We start from the raw sequence: 16,472 nt of genomic DNA, 5'->3' as shown, positions 1-16,472 counted from the left end.
ACAACAATGCAGCTACCATACGATGAATACTGCAACTGCCTCACTCCTCATGGGGAACCCTGAGGCATATTCCAGGCAACCTTTCAGAAGTTTCCAACTGCACTGAGCCCCGGCTCTCCACAATGGCTCCTGCTCTTCAGTGCACCCTCTGTTAGCTTCACTCCTTTGCCATTTCCCTGCTCTCTACAAGTACTTTCAAATTACTTGCACTCAAATCTTTGTTTTTGAGTCTGTTTCTGGGGGAATCCAACCTAAGACAAGCGTACATTCTGTACAAATCATTTTTCTATAGTAGATACCAAGGAATATGAAGGTAAAAAAGATATCCTCGCCCTCAAAAGGTTGAGGCCAGTAAGCGGGAAGACTTCTGCATACATAATCCCACAAGAAAGACAAGAGAAGACATTACATTGGGAGGAAACTAGACATATATACAATAAAAATACATTCACTAATAAAATATCCGCACAATGAAAAGTGGAATTTGCCATTGAGAACTCGGCATGAAATTCTCTGTAGCAGGAAGGAGGCAACAGCCTAAGTGGTGACATTACACACATCGAATAAACAACCGAAGTCCTGAGTTCACCTGGAAATATGTGTCAGAGAACTTGCCATTGCTCACAGTGCAAGCTTGAAGGATTAGTCCAAAAGGAAAACGTTCATATAACCCAGCCTGTGTTTTAGTGGCCAGGGGAGGCACAGAAACCCCCAAACTGGTTGGACAAGATTCCATTGGCTATTTTACATCTTGGGTTTAAAGAATGTCAAAACGATTTTTCTTTTTATTCAGTTCTGTCAAAACAGACTAATTTCTGTAGAAAGCAAATAAACTAAACAGTTGAATTTTGTGTATGTCATTAGGTTGACAAGTCAGTCATTTGAGTTTTCACTTGAGCTAGTGGCCGTGCCAAAGCCAGCCGAATGTTCACGGGTCACGGACAACAGCTATGCAGAATTCTATAAATAACGTTCCTTCAGCCCAAGACAGTTACTGAACAAAAATGACAGAACAGAGCAAGTTAAATAAAAATATGTGGAAAAAAACCTTGAGGGCATTCCGGAGCTGATAAAATGCTGGCTTTGTCATGGTGCATGCTTCTAGCTGGGTTGTCATGTGAGCTAATGAGTGGTGAGTATCTACCTGCCTTGTGCTAGGCACCTTAAAAACTCTACTTAAGGGTGCCTGGGTGGCTCGGTTGGTTAAGCGACTGCCTTCGGCTCAGGTCATGATCCTGGAGTCCCTGGATCGAGTCCCGCATCGGGCTCCCTGCTCGGCAGGGAGCCTGCTTCTCCCTCTGACCCTCCCCCCTCTCATGTGCTCTCTCTCTCTCATTCTCTCTGGCTCAAATAAATAAATAAAATCTTAAAAAAAAAAAAACTCTACTTAATCCTCAAAACAACCTAGTGAAGCAGGCATTATTATTATTATTATTATTATTATTATCCTTTAATAGATGAGAAAACTGAACCTTGGGGATGTTCAGTAATTTGCTGAAGGTGACACAGCTGTTTTGTCAAACCCTCAAATCCAAACCTTTCCCCAAAATACCATGCTGTCTTCCTTTAGAGCTGAAAAGACACCAAATTTCAGCTTTAAAGTGTTTGTTTTAGGAGATGCTAAAGATGCATTTGAACAAGTGTCAGTCAAGAGGAACTTATATTTTAGTAACATACTGTTGAAGTTCTTAGTGAAATAACATGTAGTTCCTGGGAAAATGAGTGTTTAAAATGCCCCCACCCTTTTTTAACCAGTCTTTTGTCTATTATCAAAAGAAAATTAATTCCTAAGTTATCAAAATTCCATGTATATATACAAAATTAATATTCATTTCCAGAAAATCTGAAGATTTTTTTCCTCAAGGAAAAGCTGCAGGATTTAAAATCAAGTGATTGGCATCCTTTGGGAAGGATGTTGAACACATTAGATTTCATAGAAGGATGAACACCCACACAGAAATGACAGCAGACAATGTAGGAAAAAATTGCCTAAATTGACTCAATTTTAATTGGGCAGCTTTAATAAAATTTCCTTCATCAAATCTATTCTCAAAATTTTTTAGCCCTCCCTTCTTCAAGTCTTATCCTCTAATTTGGAATAAAGTTTTTCTACTTCATACATATTCTCTGTCTTAGTTTGTATCCCTCCCCCACCCCAAAGTGGATCTTGAGACAATGATGTGGGTGCAAGCAGAGTATTTGTGAAATGATCCCAGGAAGCAGGTAAGGGAGTGCAGAAGGGAGCAGGTGAGGGAGTGCAGAAGGGAATAAGGAAGGAGGCAGGGGAGGGAGCTGGGGAAGGGGGAAAGCTAGTAAAGGTACATTAATGAATAGGTTATTGCTACAGGCAACTAGCATTTCACCTGGTTGAGGACCTCTCAGAGACTGTATTAAACTCCTTTCAAAATGGTCCCACCAAAGACAGTTTATCCACATCACTCCTTCTTCATTGGTCAAGGGTAACTGGGAGTAACTCGGCAATAGTGGCCTACTCAACTTGTTAGGTCTAGCATTCTTCTACAGGTAGAGAATGGCCCCGTCTAGAGGACAAACAATGGAGAAACTGTATGTTTGGTAAGGACTGTATGCTAGCGCCCTTGGGATGGATCAAGGGCAAATGGGCCGGGCACTGCCAGCATCGGGCTAAACTGGGTCTATTGCTGTGTGGGTACAAGCTGCTTTCTTTAGTTCTCACACTTTATATAAGAATGACCTGAAAACTCTGAAAAACAGACTGAGGGTTCTAGAGGGGAGGGGGGTGGGAGGATGGGTTAGCCTGGTGATGGGTATTGAGGAGGGCACATTCTGCATGGAGCACTGGGTGTTATGCACAAACAATGAATCATGGAACACTACATCTAAAACTAATGATGTAATGTATGGGGATAATATAAGAATAAAAAAATTAAAAAAAAAAAGAATGACCTGAAAAACAGAAAAAATGCGTATCTTTCACCTCCCTCCCCCATTCTAATTAAGATCAGTGGTTGGGGTTCAGGAATCTGAATTTTAACTAATACTCTAATCGTTTCAAAGCAGGGGTTCCTCAGACCACACTGTGAAAATACTGTGCTAGCAAAGTCATCCCCATGTCAGCCAACAGGTGTCTCAGAGAGAAAAATCTCTAACTTGGCTTCATATGGACTTTACTTTCCTATGTCCCATTTTTTTCAAATATAAGCTGTTGTTCATAAAGAGAATATAATAAGTGTGTATGGATGGGTTAGCGCTTTGCAGGTCTAATTCTGGAAAATTCTTTTTATTTTATTTATTTATTTTTAAAGATTTTATTTATTTATTTGACAGAGACACAGCGAGAGAGGGAACACAAGCAGGGGGAGTGGGAGAGGGAGAAGCAGGCCTCCCGCGGAGCAGGGAGCCTGATGCAGGGCTCGATCCCAGGACCCTGGGATCATGACCTGAGCCGAAGGCAGATGCTTAACTGACTGAGCCACCCAGGTGCCCCTGGAAAAGTCGTTTTAAAGATGGATACATCCAAGTGACCTTGGGTCAGGAGCAAAACGATCAGATACCCTTACCCTAGAGTGACCATACTTTCCCAACACATGGCGTGATGAGCAGGAGTGAACTTATGAGGAAAACAGGATGGAAGAGTTGACATAGGGACGGAAAATGAAGTCACTGTATTTACATATGCCAGTCAGGAATCTTAGGGAAAAACGATCTTCAAACCTCTGCTACAGGAAACCAGCATCTAAACCAGTACAGCTTGGGGAAGCTTCAAAGATAGACCAATGGTTGAGACTGTCCTTTTCAAAGTTTCCTGGGTTACAATAAAGGGTGACACAGTAATTCTAAAGGACAGTTTCTATGCTCAGAAGTTTCGCACCACCGCAGTCCCTGTCACATTTTTCTAATCTAATCTAGGGAGAGTGGGCACTGAGGGCCCTAGGGCCATGACATCTGTTCATCACTAAGAAGGCGAGGCTGGGGAGAGAGGGTATCTATTGTAAAGAGTGAAACCCTGAGCTCAGGGCTCCTCTTTGTGGCAGCAGGATCTCGTCAACTTCCCTGCCATTTCATACCACCAGGGGAGGCAAAAACTTAAAATATCCAGGAGTGCTCTGGTTTCCCAAAACCCTGAGGATAAACTGATTCCTGTGGCCTGCAAGGTACATCTCGATCTGGCCTCTGCCTGCCTCACCAGTCTCCTGTCACTACTTCCTGTCTTATCTTCTAAGCTCTAGCCTTAATAAAACTCTTGCTGCTTGGGGTGCCTGGGTGGCTCAGTCGTTGGACGTCTGCCTTCGGCTTGGGTCATGATCCCAGCGTCCTGGGATCGAGCCCCGCGTCAGTCTCCCTACTCCGCGGGAAGCCCGCTTCTCCCTCTCCCACACCCCGTTTGTGTTCCCGCTCTCCCTCTCTCGCTCTCTGTCAAATAAATAAATAAAATCTTAAAAACAAAACAAAACAAAACCTCTTACTGCTCTTCACATTTTTGGTACCTTCTTAGGTCTTGGCCCATGCCAAGCTGCCCCTCCGTCCCAGAGCACTCCTCCCATGAGCCTATTCCTTCACTTGAGTAGTGTCTCACTAGGCTTTAGGTATTGTCTAAATGGATCTTCCTTTGGGATGTTTTCTCTACCCCTTCCAAAGGTGAGTCAGGGCAGTTACAGAATCTTTGTAGGCTCTGGGTTTTACTACTCTTGAAGGCTCCTCCTCCCAGTATATTAAGATAGACCCTACATTATGCCATACATTATAGATTGTTCTTGTAAAAAATTATTTCCAAATGTTTATAGCTTCTGCTTTTGAAATCATTTGGCTGTGAATAACTAATTTAATTTGCTATTGATTATGACAGAGTCAAGAGTTACAGGTTTGGTTACTCAGTCAATAGCCAGCTGTGTGATCTCAAACAAGTCACTTAACCTCTCTGAATCTCCGTTATCTTATCTGAAGCAAGAGACATTTGCATAAATGATCTAAATCCCTGTTTAGCACTAAGAGTTTATAGCTTTATCATTAACTGTGGGGAGAGATGTTTTAGGTGGTGGTGCATGGGGGTGGGAATGGGCATATATTTACTCCACTGATAAAACATGCACCAAAAGAACCTGAGAACCGTGGATAAACACTCTGGCCAGGGCGCCTGGGTGGCTCAGTTGGTTAAGCGACTGCCTTCGGCTCAGGTCATGATCCTGGAGTCCCAGGATCGAGTCCCGCATTAGGCTCCCTGCTCGGCAGGGAGTCTGCTTCTCCCTCTGACCCTCCCCCCTCTCATGTGCTCTCTCTCTCATTCTCTCTCTCTCAAATAAATAAATAAAAAATCTTTAAAAAAAAAAAAAACACTCTGGCCAGAGCTGACAGTGAGTAGAAAAAGACAGTTCCATAAATATGTGTAGAAAAGACAGTTTTAAAACTGAAAATAAGATAATTATTTTATATAATGAATAATTTCGTATACCAACCTATAACCAGAGAGAAGAAATTCAGAGCACTCAAATATATTTTCCTAAACAAGACCAATAATTAAAGCATGATTATAATTATTTATAGTAATGCCCCCTAAGGCTTGGTGTTACCCGCATAGTGTATGTCGTAAAAAATAATCTGTTAGAAAGAGCAACTCTCACTATTGTTTCAATTAATTCCACTCTGAGAAATGATGTGAGACTTTGGACTTTTGGAGTTCTCAAATTACAGAAGTAGTAACCAGTTTCTGTCTTTGTATAGAGAATTCTGTACTTTATACTGCACACATCAATAACTTAGTGCAATCTCCAAAAGCAGTTATTTAATTTTTTTCTGATGGAAAAAGTAAGGAGGTTCCATGCAAAAAATATACCTTTAATCCCAATGCCCAGAAATGAACACTGGTTTTTATGCATACCTCTTTTCTTCTGGGCATACAGTTATATAGGCACCCACGCATGTTTCCCAAAAAGGCACTGTATTTTACATGGACCGCAGAATTTGAATGGAGAGATTATGTGGCTGGAAGCTGCTCTGTTTAGTGCCATGACCCTACCACACCTGGCATGTCTGAGAAGTTGCTGAGGCTGATGGTCCCCAAAAAACATTCTCCATGAATTAATCTGCATGGAGAAAATGGAAGGCAAATTAGGGTCGAGGAGACACGTGTGCCTGCCATAGGTATTGGTCCTTCCACAAGTACACGGATTCATGTCTGAGTCCTGTGAACAGAAGGGCTGTAGCCCGAAACATAAGATGCAGCAGCACCCCACTAATGCTCAGTGATGAAGTGAGATGGTGAGCTTGAGAGCAGGGCTCCTTCCTAGCCTCTTTGTAGAGAACATAACAGTGGCTCACATACCAGCATCCCCAGTGTGAACAGTGTTAACAAGGGCAGGGTGAGGCACCTTTATGAGGCTCCTTTGCCTGAGGAAATGGATACGCACTGGCTGGAGTGGATGTAAATGCTCTAGTTCTCTGGGTAACAAGAGCCAAAAGGCTGCTTCATGAGCACGGCTGGTAATCCCAGGCTTACCCAGGGAAGACTGGGGCTGCTGGAATCCGTTGTGACCAGCTGTGAGCACCAGACAGAGAGATTTTGGTTCTTACTGATAATGTCACTGTTGTCTACACTCACAGTCTGGTGAAGCCCAGGTAGACTCTGATTATATACTGTTTTGAATCCATCCCCCTCTAGCCCCATCTCCTTAGCTAATCAATAGTTCTTCATAGCATTAAATATTTTTCTATAATATCATTTTTATGGATGCAGTGTTCTACTTTTTGAATGGACAAGAATTTTTAAATCCCCCTGTAAGTGCAAGAGTAGAAGCTTTCCTTTTTCACCATTCACAATTTTAATGGTAAATCATCTTGCAGCAAAATCTGTCACATCCATGATTATTTCTGTAGCATAGATTAATAGTGTGCTTTTGGGGGTCATAAGGGGAATACAAAGTCTTAACGATTTGGTGCATGGTGCCACGCTGCTCTCCCTACAGACTGCTAATTTATACTTCCTGCTCCTGTAAGTGAACATTCCTATAAATTATATTTTTATATGCTGTGAGATAGGATCACCTCACATTCTGATCTAAGTCAAACCACTGTAAGTCAGGGACCGTCTGTAATACTCTTCAAGCTCTGAAAGAATGGCAGATTGTAGGAATGGACATTCACATTCCAACATTATTGCATTTTTGAGTCCTGGCCTTTGAACTTATCAGATAGTACTATGTTAGTTCTGCACTGTAGAAAGTTCACTTCTTCTGTGTGACTATGAGACCAATCATTATGTCTACACAGATGCAGTGGAAGGAACATAAGGTAAATTTATGTTAAATTAAAATCCCAACTTTAACACCTATTGGCAGTGTGGCCTTGAGCAAGCCAATTAAGTTCTCTGTACCTCAGTTTCTTCATTTGAAATTTAAAATGTGAAGACATATTCCTATTGCATAGGGTCAATATTATCCTATTGATATTTTTCAGTACTCCAGTTCTATAATAAAATACCATGCAAATGTCAAATATGGTATATTTAATGGTGTCATACCAGTATTTTCAGACTTAAAAAAACCTGAAATCTGTATAACTTAGATCCTGAGATATATGCAGAGAGTTAGAATGCTGACAAGAGCAAAGTGGCTCTCATTCTGACTGTATCCCTGCCCTATTCAAAATTCTTTCATGGTATTTTACAGTTACTAGCATTACCATTTTTAGATTACCAACGAGACTGCACATCTTTTCTTACACTTATTAGAGATTTGTATTTTCCCCCAGGGTCGGGTTGGGTATTTTATTATCTTGAAAGAGCAGGTGAGTGAAGGAGAAGGAAAACAGGTGGAGAGTATGGTGGGAGTGATTTAAGAAAGAGGGGACTGGAAAGGTCCCAGGCTCAGTTCTTAATCCTTCCCTTGGAGTCCAACCATCTGATTCCCCCAGAACCATATTTCCTCCTGTCTTGATCTTTTGTCCTCCAGGACCAGATCTAGTTTCTTAGTCCTAACTTCTCTTCCCCGATGGTAATTTATTTTAATGGGGCCCTTGATCCCCAAACACCCAACTTGAAGAGACTCAATGCTGAAGAACCAAGGAACCCTCACACTCAGTTGGAAGAGCACCTGAGGACAAATATGAAGGGTGATGGCAACCATATCTTCTTTTTAAAATCAACACTGGTATTTTGATACTGTGAAAAATAATAGATACCTAAATGTTGTCATTGTCCTTTTGCTCCATATGGCGAACACTAGTCAAAGTGGGGATTACATAAGAAAAGGCACAGGAAAGTACTTTATAACTTACTGTCATTGTAATTTAAAAGACCAACAGATTTTTCATTGCTTTGTTTGAAACCATATCCAATAATATCTTAATATTTGTTCTAAAAACATTACCCCCTTAAGGCCAGCAATGCTGCGTATCTGGAGATTAAACTGCCACATTAAACTCTCTAAGGGTCAGGGTTTTGGTGTCTGTGTGTGTGTGTGTATGGTTAGTTCTATTTTTCATCTCTGTTGGTTTTGTATGTGCTTTATATTAGATAGGAGCTTTTACTTTTAATTATTTTTATGCTACTCTTTCTTAACCACTTACTACTCGGCAAGTACTTTCAGGTGCATTACCTCATTTATTTCTCAAATAAATTCCCAAGAGGAAGCTTTTTCGTTTTTTGTTTTGTTTTGTTTTTTGTTTTCATTTCACAGATGAAGCAACTGAGGTCCAAAGAAGCTATCCAAGGCTATAGCAGCAGTAAATGGCAAAGCTGAGATACAAACTCACTGCCTTTCATATCAACTTACTTTCTCTTTGTACCCTACCTGTGCCTAAGGATAAGATTTTGATACTTTCTCTTTGGCAAGTTCTAGATGTGACTTAAATACAAAAATCTTTGTTGCAATCTGAGTCTTGGGAGCAAGGGGGTCAGATCTGCTAAACCTTAGCACCTGCAAGTAAAGAGCAGAAGGCAAGGCCAAGACGCACTGTTACGTTCGAGGCACACAAAATAAAAGAGGCCTAGAAACAGCACTCATTGTCCCGAAATGATAATAAGCAATGCCTTCACTTCTGGCCCCAGAGAAGAAAGACACTCAGAACCATCAAGTTCTTGCAGAACTTCTTGAGATTATTTATCTTCAGGCTGGCATTTGTAACAATCACCTGGTAGGTTCCAGCTGAGAAAAATGAGTTGTCAAAAACAGGCAATAAAAACAGCAAGTACAAGCAACCGTCAAAATGATAAAACTGTCACATCTATACATATCAAGCAACAATTGCATTTATTATGTCCAAACTCCTGGTACTTAATATTATCTGCCAAGGAAGCTAAGCTCCATTTAGAGTTTTGCTGTTAGCATGAATATATTTGAAAGACACTTGACTGTTTGAGTTATTCATGATTTTACAGAGAATGCAATGAAACTGTCTTGAGAAGATCCACTGGTATCTGGAAAGATTTGTCAAGAGGGATATCTCAGTCCCAAAATATCTCCATATTTTGAAAAAATACGCTAGTATTGATTGGGGGCGGGGCATGAGAGATATTAGCGCAGGTCTTTATTTTTAGGGAAAAAAATCATACTTCTGTCACCAATTTGAGTGTGTTTTCCCTTCAGGGAAATTCTCTTTTGTTGATCCTCAAGCGGGAGAGGTGTTGCTGAAATGAGAGAGAGAAAAGGGAAGCGAAGGAAAGCAGGAAGACAGGAGAGGGGATCTGAAATATATTGAGAGACCAAGGGAGAGGAGGAGGGAAGGAATGAGGAAGGTGGGAAAGAAAAAAAAAGGACTAAGGATGAAAAATGCACAGAGAGAATATTTGATTATTTTGATCACTATTTTTACTTTCTTAGCTAATATTTTTATTTATTTATTTGACAGAGAGAGACAGCAAGAGAGGGAACACAAGCAGGGTCAGTGGGAGAGGGAGAAGCAGGCCTCCCGCTGAGCAAGTTTGTGGTAAGTACCTTTATCCTCACCACAAATTCATATTATTGGTTTCAAGGGGTAAAAATGACAATGTGAAAGTAGATGTCCCCATGTTCACTTAAAAGTTATTAATTTCCTGCTGCCTCTTTCTTCAGCTTTAGTCTAGTTCAGCATTTGCTGTTTCTCACTTGCTCCAGTAGAACCAGATCTGACAAGAGCTGAAAGCTGTGGGTTAGAAATATTGTCGTGGACCATCTTGGAATTTTAGGGATTCTGGATTTCACTCTCATTAGTGATAGAAAAGTTAATATTCTTGCCCTTAAAAATCACTATTCACTTGTCAGAGGCTCTCCATTTAAGAGGCTCTGGTCAGCATGGCAAGTACACTTTAGGGGTGAGCAGACACGGGGAGATGTCCAAAAGAGATGTTTTTCTGAATATCTAACACTCGAGCGCTTGGTTTCTGGAAGCACCTGTGTTGCCCATTATAGATCATGCTTCTCAATGCACTCTGTCACCGTCCCACTGCTGATCCCCTCCCTTTCAGCCCATTACCTTCTACATATACTCTCTTCATCTACAAGCTCTGTTCTCTCTCCAGTGACATCTTAGTTCCTCTTTTGGTAACATCCAGGGATTACTCAGAGCAATGCTCTCCTGTCTTGTTACCACCATGAGACCTTTTGTGCCATATGCTGCTTGGTCAGAGCACTTCTCTACTTCGGTTCAGCCTTCTGGGTGGGTCCCAGGCAGCCTCCTCCTTGGTCATCACTTTCAAATTTTTAGGGGCTGCCTGGTATCTACTCACCTCACCAACTGCCACAAGTAAAACATCCCCCAGTTAAAATGTATGTTCACATACTTAAAATATCGCCAAGAAAATGTACATTGGTGCTCCACTGAGGATACTAAGTGGCTCTCATTTCCACCCTCCATCCCTCACACACATGTTAAGTGTTGGCCCAGCAATCCTGGCTTTAGGAAATACTTGATGAGATTCAAGTTACAGAAGACAGGTTAGCATGCAGAGTAGGCAAAAAGGGCAAAACACACAATGCCTTTGAGGGGGAATAGGTACTGAAAAAAATAGGTGTTTAATGAATGTACACATTCATGGAACAAAGAACAAGAAAACATTCCACTGAGAACATCTACAAGCAATAGCTTGCCTGTATTTTTCTCATTTTCATTCATAAATGAGCTGAATAAAAAAGGGTCCTGAAAACAACTAACCCAAAAAACTGATGATACAGTGGACCTGGATGGGAATAGAGAAAGGGGTACATGTCCGGCTCAGTAACAAGGTCTGGGCTTTCATGTCCATGGGGACTGGGTGTGAGGACTGGAGTGTAAAAGCTGGCGTTCCTGAACCTTGCTTTCCACTCAGGGAAAGAATGTTCTTTATAAATCCACCTACTGGCATAGGAAGACTACAAGGAAGGTGAACTTTGGCTAATTATACTTTGGTATTGTTAGGTTTGGGTTCTGAATAGAGAAACCTAAACCCAAGAGAAACAGACATGCAAAATCCCTCCCAAGAGATACTCTTAAAATCTAAGGCCCACATGAATCCTACAGAAGAAGCAGGTTCTGCTAAACAATGAGCTAAAAAAAAAAATCACAAAAATAAATAGGGAAACAATCCACCACAAACTAGAGATGGCAGATACAACATACAGGAGGATTAGAATACCAGTAATTTCAGAAAACAGAAAAATCTGAAAGAATATAAAAATGGTAAGCAGGGGGACACTATAAAAATAGGCAGATTTCTGCACACAGAACTTCTAGAAGTTACAAAACAAGATGGGTTGAGAGACATGGAATACAGAAAGAAGATCCAACATATTGAATAGAGAAAGAGAACAGAGAGGATGGAGGAGCGAGGATATTTGCAGATGTGATGCCTGAGATTTTTACAGAATTGGTACAAACACGACTTTTCATACACAAGACATAAAATAAGTCCTAGGCAGTATAAAGTTCACACCTAGACATATCCAAAATTACAGACCACCAAAGGAAAGAGAAAAATGTCAAAGTCACTGGAGAGAAATGTGGATGACGTATCAAGAACAGTAATAAGAGAAGAGTCTTCACAGAGGGAAATGGATTAACACTACGGAAGTTCTGAGGGTGGAGAACAAACTATTCAATCCAGAATTCACCTTTCCAGATTAATTATAATATAAAGACAATTTCAGATAAATATTACAGATGTTTACAATTCACTAGACCCATGCTGAAAGTTCCATGAGGAAATTAAACCCAGAAGGAAGGAGAGGAATAAAAGGAGGAGTGGTGAGCAAAGAAAATGAATATGTGGGTAAATTCAAAGGAGCCAGGACTGAAACATTAGTGAAAAAAAATTAAGGAAGATATAAAAATCAAGAATGACACCCAAGATCTCAAAGTGACTTAAGAACATCATAGTTTAAGAGAAGCAAAGAGCTATTGGTTAATCTTATTGTTTGTTATGTTTATATATTTAAAAGAAGAGTAAGCTTTAAAAGAATAGGAGTCAGAGAAAGACAAATACCATATGATTTTACTTATAAGTCATAATAATCAGAAAAGAAGAAACAAATCTATTAATTACAGATGATAGAACTATCTGAAAAAAAATCTAAGAAATATACAGATACACTCCTAAAACAAAGAGTTTAACAAAGTTTCATCAAGGAAACAGATATGAAAGTGCCAAAATTGTTCTTATACTGAAGCCAACAACTGGAAAATGTAATCATGCCCCAGCAATTCCACTGCTAGGTGTCAATCCAAGGGAAGCTCTTGCACACGTGGACATGGAGACTGAAAAAAGGACATTTTCTGCAAAAGAAAGTTGCAAGAGTAAAATAAGTGTTAAGAAAACAAAAAATCAGGCAAACTGTCCCTCACTGGTGTATTCACACAATGAGATAAAATGCAACAATTTAAAAGGAATGGATTGCCAATCTGGGTAAATTTCAGAAACATAATGCTGAATGAAAAGGCAAATTGCAAAAGGAAAGTTCAATATGGTATCATTTATGTAAAATCTAAGATATTAATTATGAATATGTGGACATGTAGGAAAAATATGAAAATATGAATGAGAATCATGCAGGGGAATAAAGCCTCCAACTTCACAGACACAGATCCTTCCAGGTCCAGGACAGGAGGGCTTCCACCATATTTGTAATATTTTATTTTCCTTGAAAAAATATTTGAAGCACCTATGGCAAAATTTAAGATTTGGTTTTGATGGTGGGTGCAGAGGTGTCTGTTATATTTTCTCTGTTTGAATTATTTCATAATTAAGAAGCAATAGTAAAAAGATATTCATTGATCAAATTGATATTTTAACCAAGTTATTTTTGACCAAGTTTTTGGATATCCCTGTTATAATACCTGGCATAATATAGGTAAACAGTAAGTGTTTTTGTTTTGTTTTGTTCCTCCATCCCCAACTGGATCTTACTCAAAGTTTTGTTGCCCAATCTTAGAAGAAATATTTAAAAATTTCTTTCTTAATTAAAAAAGTTTGGGGGTGCCTGGGTGGCTCAGTCAGTTAGGTGTCCGACTCTTGATTTCGGCTCAGGTCATTATCTCAGCATGGTGAGATCAAGCCCAGCCTCAGGCTCCCCACTGGGTGTGGAGCCTGCTTTGGATTCTCTTTCTCCCTTTCCCTCTGCCCTTCCCCCCCCATTTTTTTCTCTCTCTTTTTTTTTTTTACCGTTTGACCCCCTTCACCTATTATTCCCACCCCCACCAACCAATAATCTGTTCTCTGTATCTATGAACTTAGGTGTTTTTTTTTTTTCTTTAATTCCACATATAAGAGAGATTGTACAGTATTTGTCTTCTCTGACTTATTTCACTTAGCATAATGCCCTTAAATTCCGTCCATATGGTCATATATTGCAAGATTTCATTCCTTATGACTGAATAATATTCCATTGTGTGTCCACTCCACAATTTCTCTATCCATTCATCCATGAATGGACACTTGAGTTGTTACCATATCCTGGCTGTTGTAAACAATGCTGCAATGAATACTGCAGTGTTTGACAGTGTTTGACAGATGAAATACAGCAGAATCATGAAAGCCACCTTGAAATATACCTCCTCCCCTCTCAATTTCTAGTTTATTTTACTGTACTTCCTCTTTTTCCTTCTCTTGCCTGTTTCTGAGAGAAGTCACTGATGTACCTTTTTTTCTTTAATGTTTTAATTTAAATTCCAGTTAGTTAACAGACCAGTGCAATATTAGGGAGTGCACTTGTGATGAGCACCAGGTGTTGTAAGTGTTGAATCATTAAATTGTACACCTGATGTACCTTAAGCTTCCATGCAAAATAAGAATGACAATACAACAAGAAAAAGAATAAACTATCTTTCCTCTCCCAGATTTTTAGATTTATATTTATGTTTGTGCCAGGTTAAGGCAGAGAAAGACTGATTTATGTCTCTTTCTGCTTGCTCTACCAGTCAGCTCATCGTTCATACATTAGAGGATTGAAAATCATCAGAGATATACCTTCCAGCAATAAATTAAACCTCTTACTTTGAGGTTTGGTTCCTGTTTGATTTTTAGGAAAATTTAAAATAAAATTGCTACCAGGAAGATAAAGATAATGACAGATGACTTATTCTCTAATTTCGCCCAGCTTACTTTACAAATTATTTTTCTTACAACAAAAGAAAAAGGATTTTAACATTGAAAGACAGACATGGTGCCACAGCCTTCTCCCCTCTTCCCCAAGAGCAACATGAGAAAGGACTCTTTCCCCCTCATTATACTTTCAATATGAACAATTGTAACTAGAACCCATGATATACATAAGGTATAGTCATTGTCTGAATGGAGTTATTCTTGGCCTTGGAAGCAAGAATAAAGGAAGTTAAAGGAAGAGTATTAGGTACAACAAGTTAAGGAAGAGTATTAAGAAATATGTGTTTCTGTTGAGAGATGAGTTCTTTGTTTACCCTTTCAGAGATTCAATATAGTTTGGGTCTGTAAGTATCTTGACTTATATTAACATCTCTGTCCCAAGTTAATGTCCTATTTCTACCTAATTCTGCAATACAAACAGGTTCACAAATATCACCAGAAAATAAATCAAGTAATATTTGTACATCTAAAGTACCAAGGGATTTCTGTAAAGTGAAACTCAAGGATCAGCCAAACATATTTGGCCAAAAATCAGAACAGTCAAAATTACCCAACAGACTATATCAATAGCTAAGCTTACTTCAAGAGGTAGAAGATAAAATATTGTACTGATTCATAGGAGGTGTTTAAACACACCGGTACTGAAAGCACATTTTTACTAATATAATTAGTGGTTTATCTCAAGTGTTGACTGTTTTCACATAGGTAATTAAGTGGATCAACATGCACGTTCCTTCCACACTCAGCCAAAAAGATCCCATAAGAATATGCTACAGCTGGTCCTTGGACATCTTATTTTGAGACAACCTGGAGTAGCTAGCTTTTTCTTTTTTTGCATCAGATCATTCTAGACTTCCTAAAATCTCCATGCTCTTGTCTCCGCTATAGCAAACATTATAGAGAGTGAGGTACAGTGGGGAAGGGGTGTAAGGAGTTTAACCAAGAAGATGCTGGAGAAGTGTTTGTTGGTACAAACTTGGAGCAACTCAACAAAATCATTCATGACCAAAAGAAATTGCATGTTACACAAGCTCTCAATACCCCACTAAAGAAAAATGCCCAGTGGAAATAGTCAATTTTAAGATTTCTTTTTCTTTATTTGGGCTGCAAGGCAAAAGTCCATCAACTAACATCATCTGTAAACCAACTAATTTGTTGATTCCTGAAAAATGATATTTATTTAAAAAAAGATCTAATTAAAATGCTGCATTCATAGTTTATACATTCAAGTCACCACTGAAGATAAAAAGAATATAATAAAACACAATTATTTTGTACCCCATAGATGAACCTTCTCATTCTATGGCTTCCCATTCAAGGAACACTTTGCATAATTTATTCTTTACCAGTATCTGTGCTATCAAAATTTGTCAAATAACTTTACAACATAATCCAAGTTCTCAGCATCAAAACTACTATTATTCCAATTTGTCCATAAAGGCAAAAAATACACATACCTCAACAAATATAAAACATGGGATGATGGAATAACTTCGTTGAGTGTTGTTTCCTACAGCCATTTCTTACACCATGTAGTGAGGCTGCACCGTCTCCAACTGTCTCCAGGCTGAAATAGAGATAGGTAACATGGTGTAAGAACCACATGTTAAGCAGTCCCTTGGGTCTTTATGTAAAAATATCAGCTGCCCTCCAGATAAACAAGCTGAGGACAAACAATGTAAATAGTGATCTGGAGTACAGTCAAGTCAGAGTAGTCATCATTCTAGGGAAAAGAAATATAAATACTAGCATGAACAGTCTTAGAGTCTAAAGGACAGGTAGGGAGCCCCCGTGCACAAAGCTACAGGCGACAGAATTCTAATCGCATGGAACTGCATGGTGCTTTATCCCAGGAGACTGCCCTCATGCCACAAAAGGCAGTTTCTGCTACAACACATTTGTTGTCCATCCTGCATGGATCTCCTAGGTCTGCGCCTGATTCTTTTGTTTG

At 39.5% G+C, this 16,472-nt stretch overlaps 1 protein-coding gene across 1 annotated transcript in view; it reads right to left on the bottom strand.

Annotated features, from left to right (window-relative positions):
• Positions 1-16,041, bottom strand: part of PLPPR1 (phospholipid phosphatase related 1) — a 114,273-nt gene extending 98,232 nt beyond the window's left edge. Inside the window, exon 1 of the mRNA XM_021691543.1 lies at positions 15,979-16,041. Coding sequence (XP_021547218.1) covers positions 15,979-16,041 — 63 coding nt within the window. The remainder of the gene's footprint in view (positions 1-15,978) is intronic.
• Between the last annotated feature and the right edge of the window lie 431 nt (positions 16,042-16,472).

This window comes from Neomonachus schauinslandi, chromosome 13, assembly GCF_002201575.2.
Source record: "Neomonachus schauinslandi chromosome 13, ASM220157v2, whole genome shotgun sequence".
In the NCBI taxonomy this organism is placed as follows: domain Eukaryota; kingdom Metazoa; phylum Chordata; class Mammalia; order Carnivora; family Phocidae; genus Neomonachus; species Neomonachus schauinslandi.
Note: the sequence above shows the minus strand (reverse complement) of the source record. Positions and strands in the feature narration are given on the sequence as shown.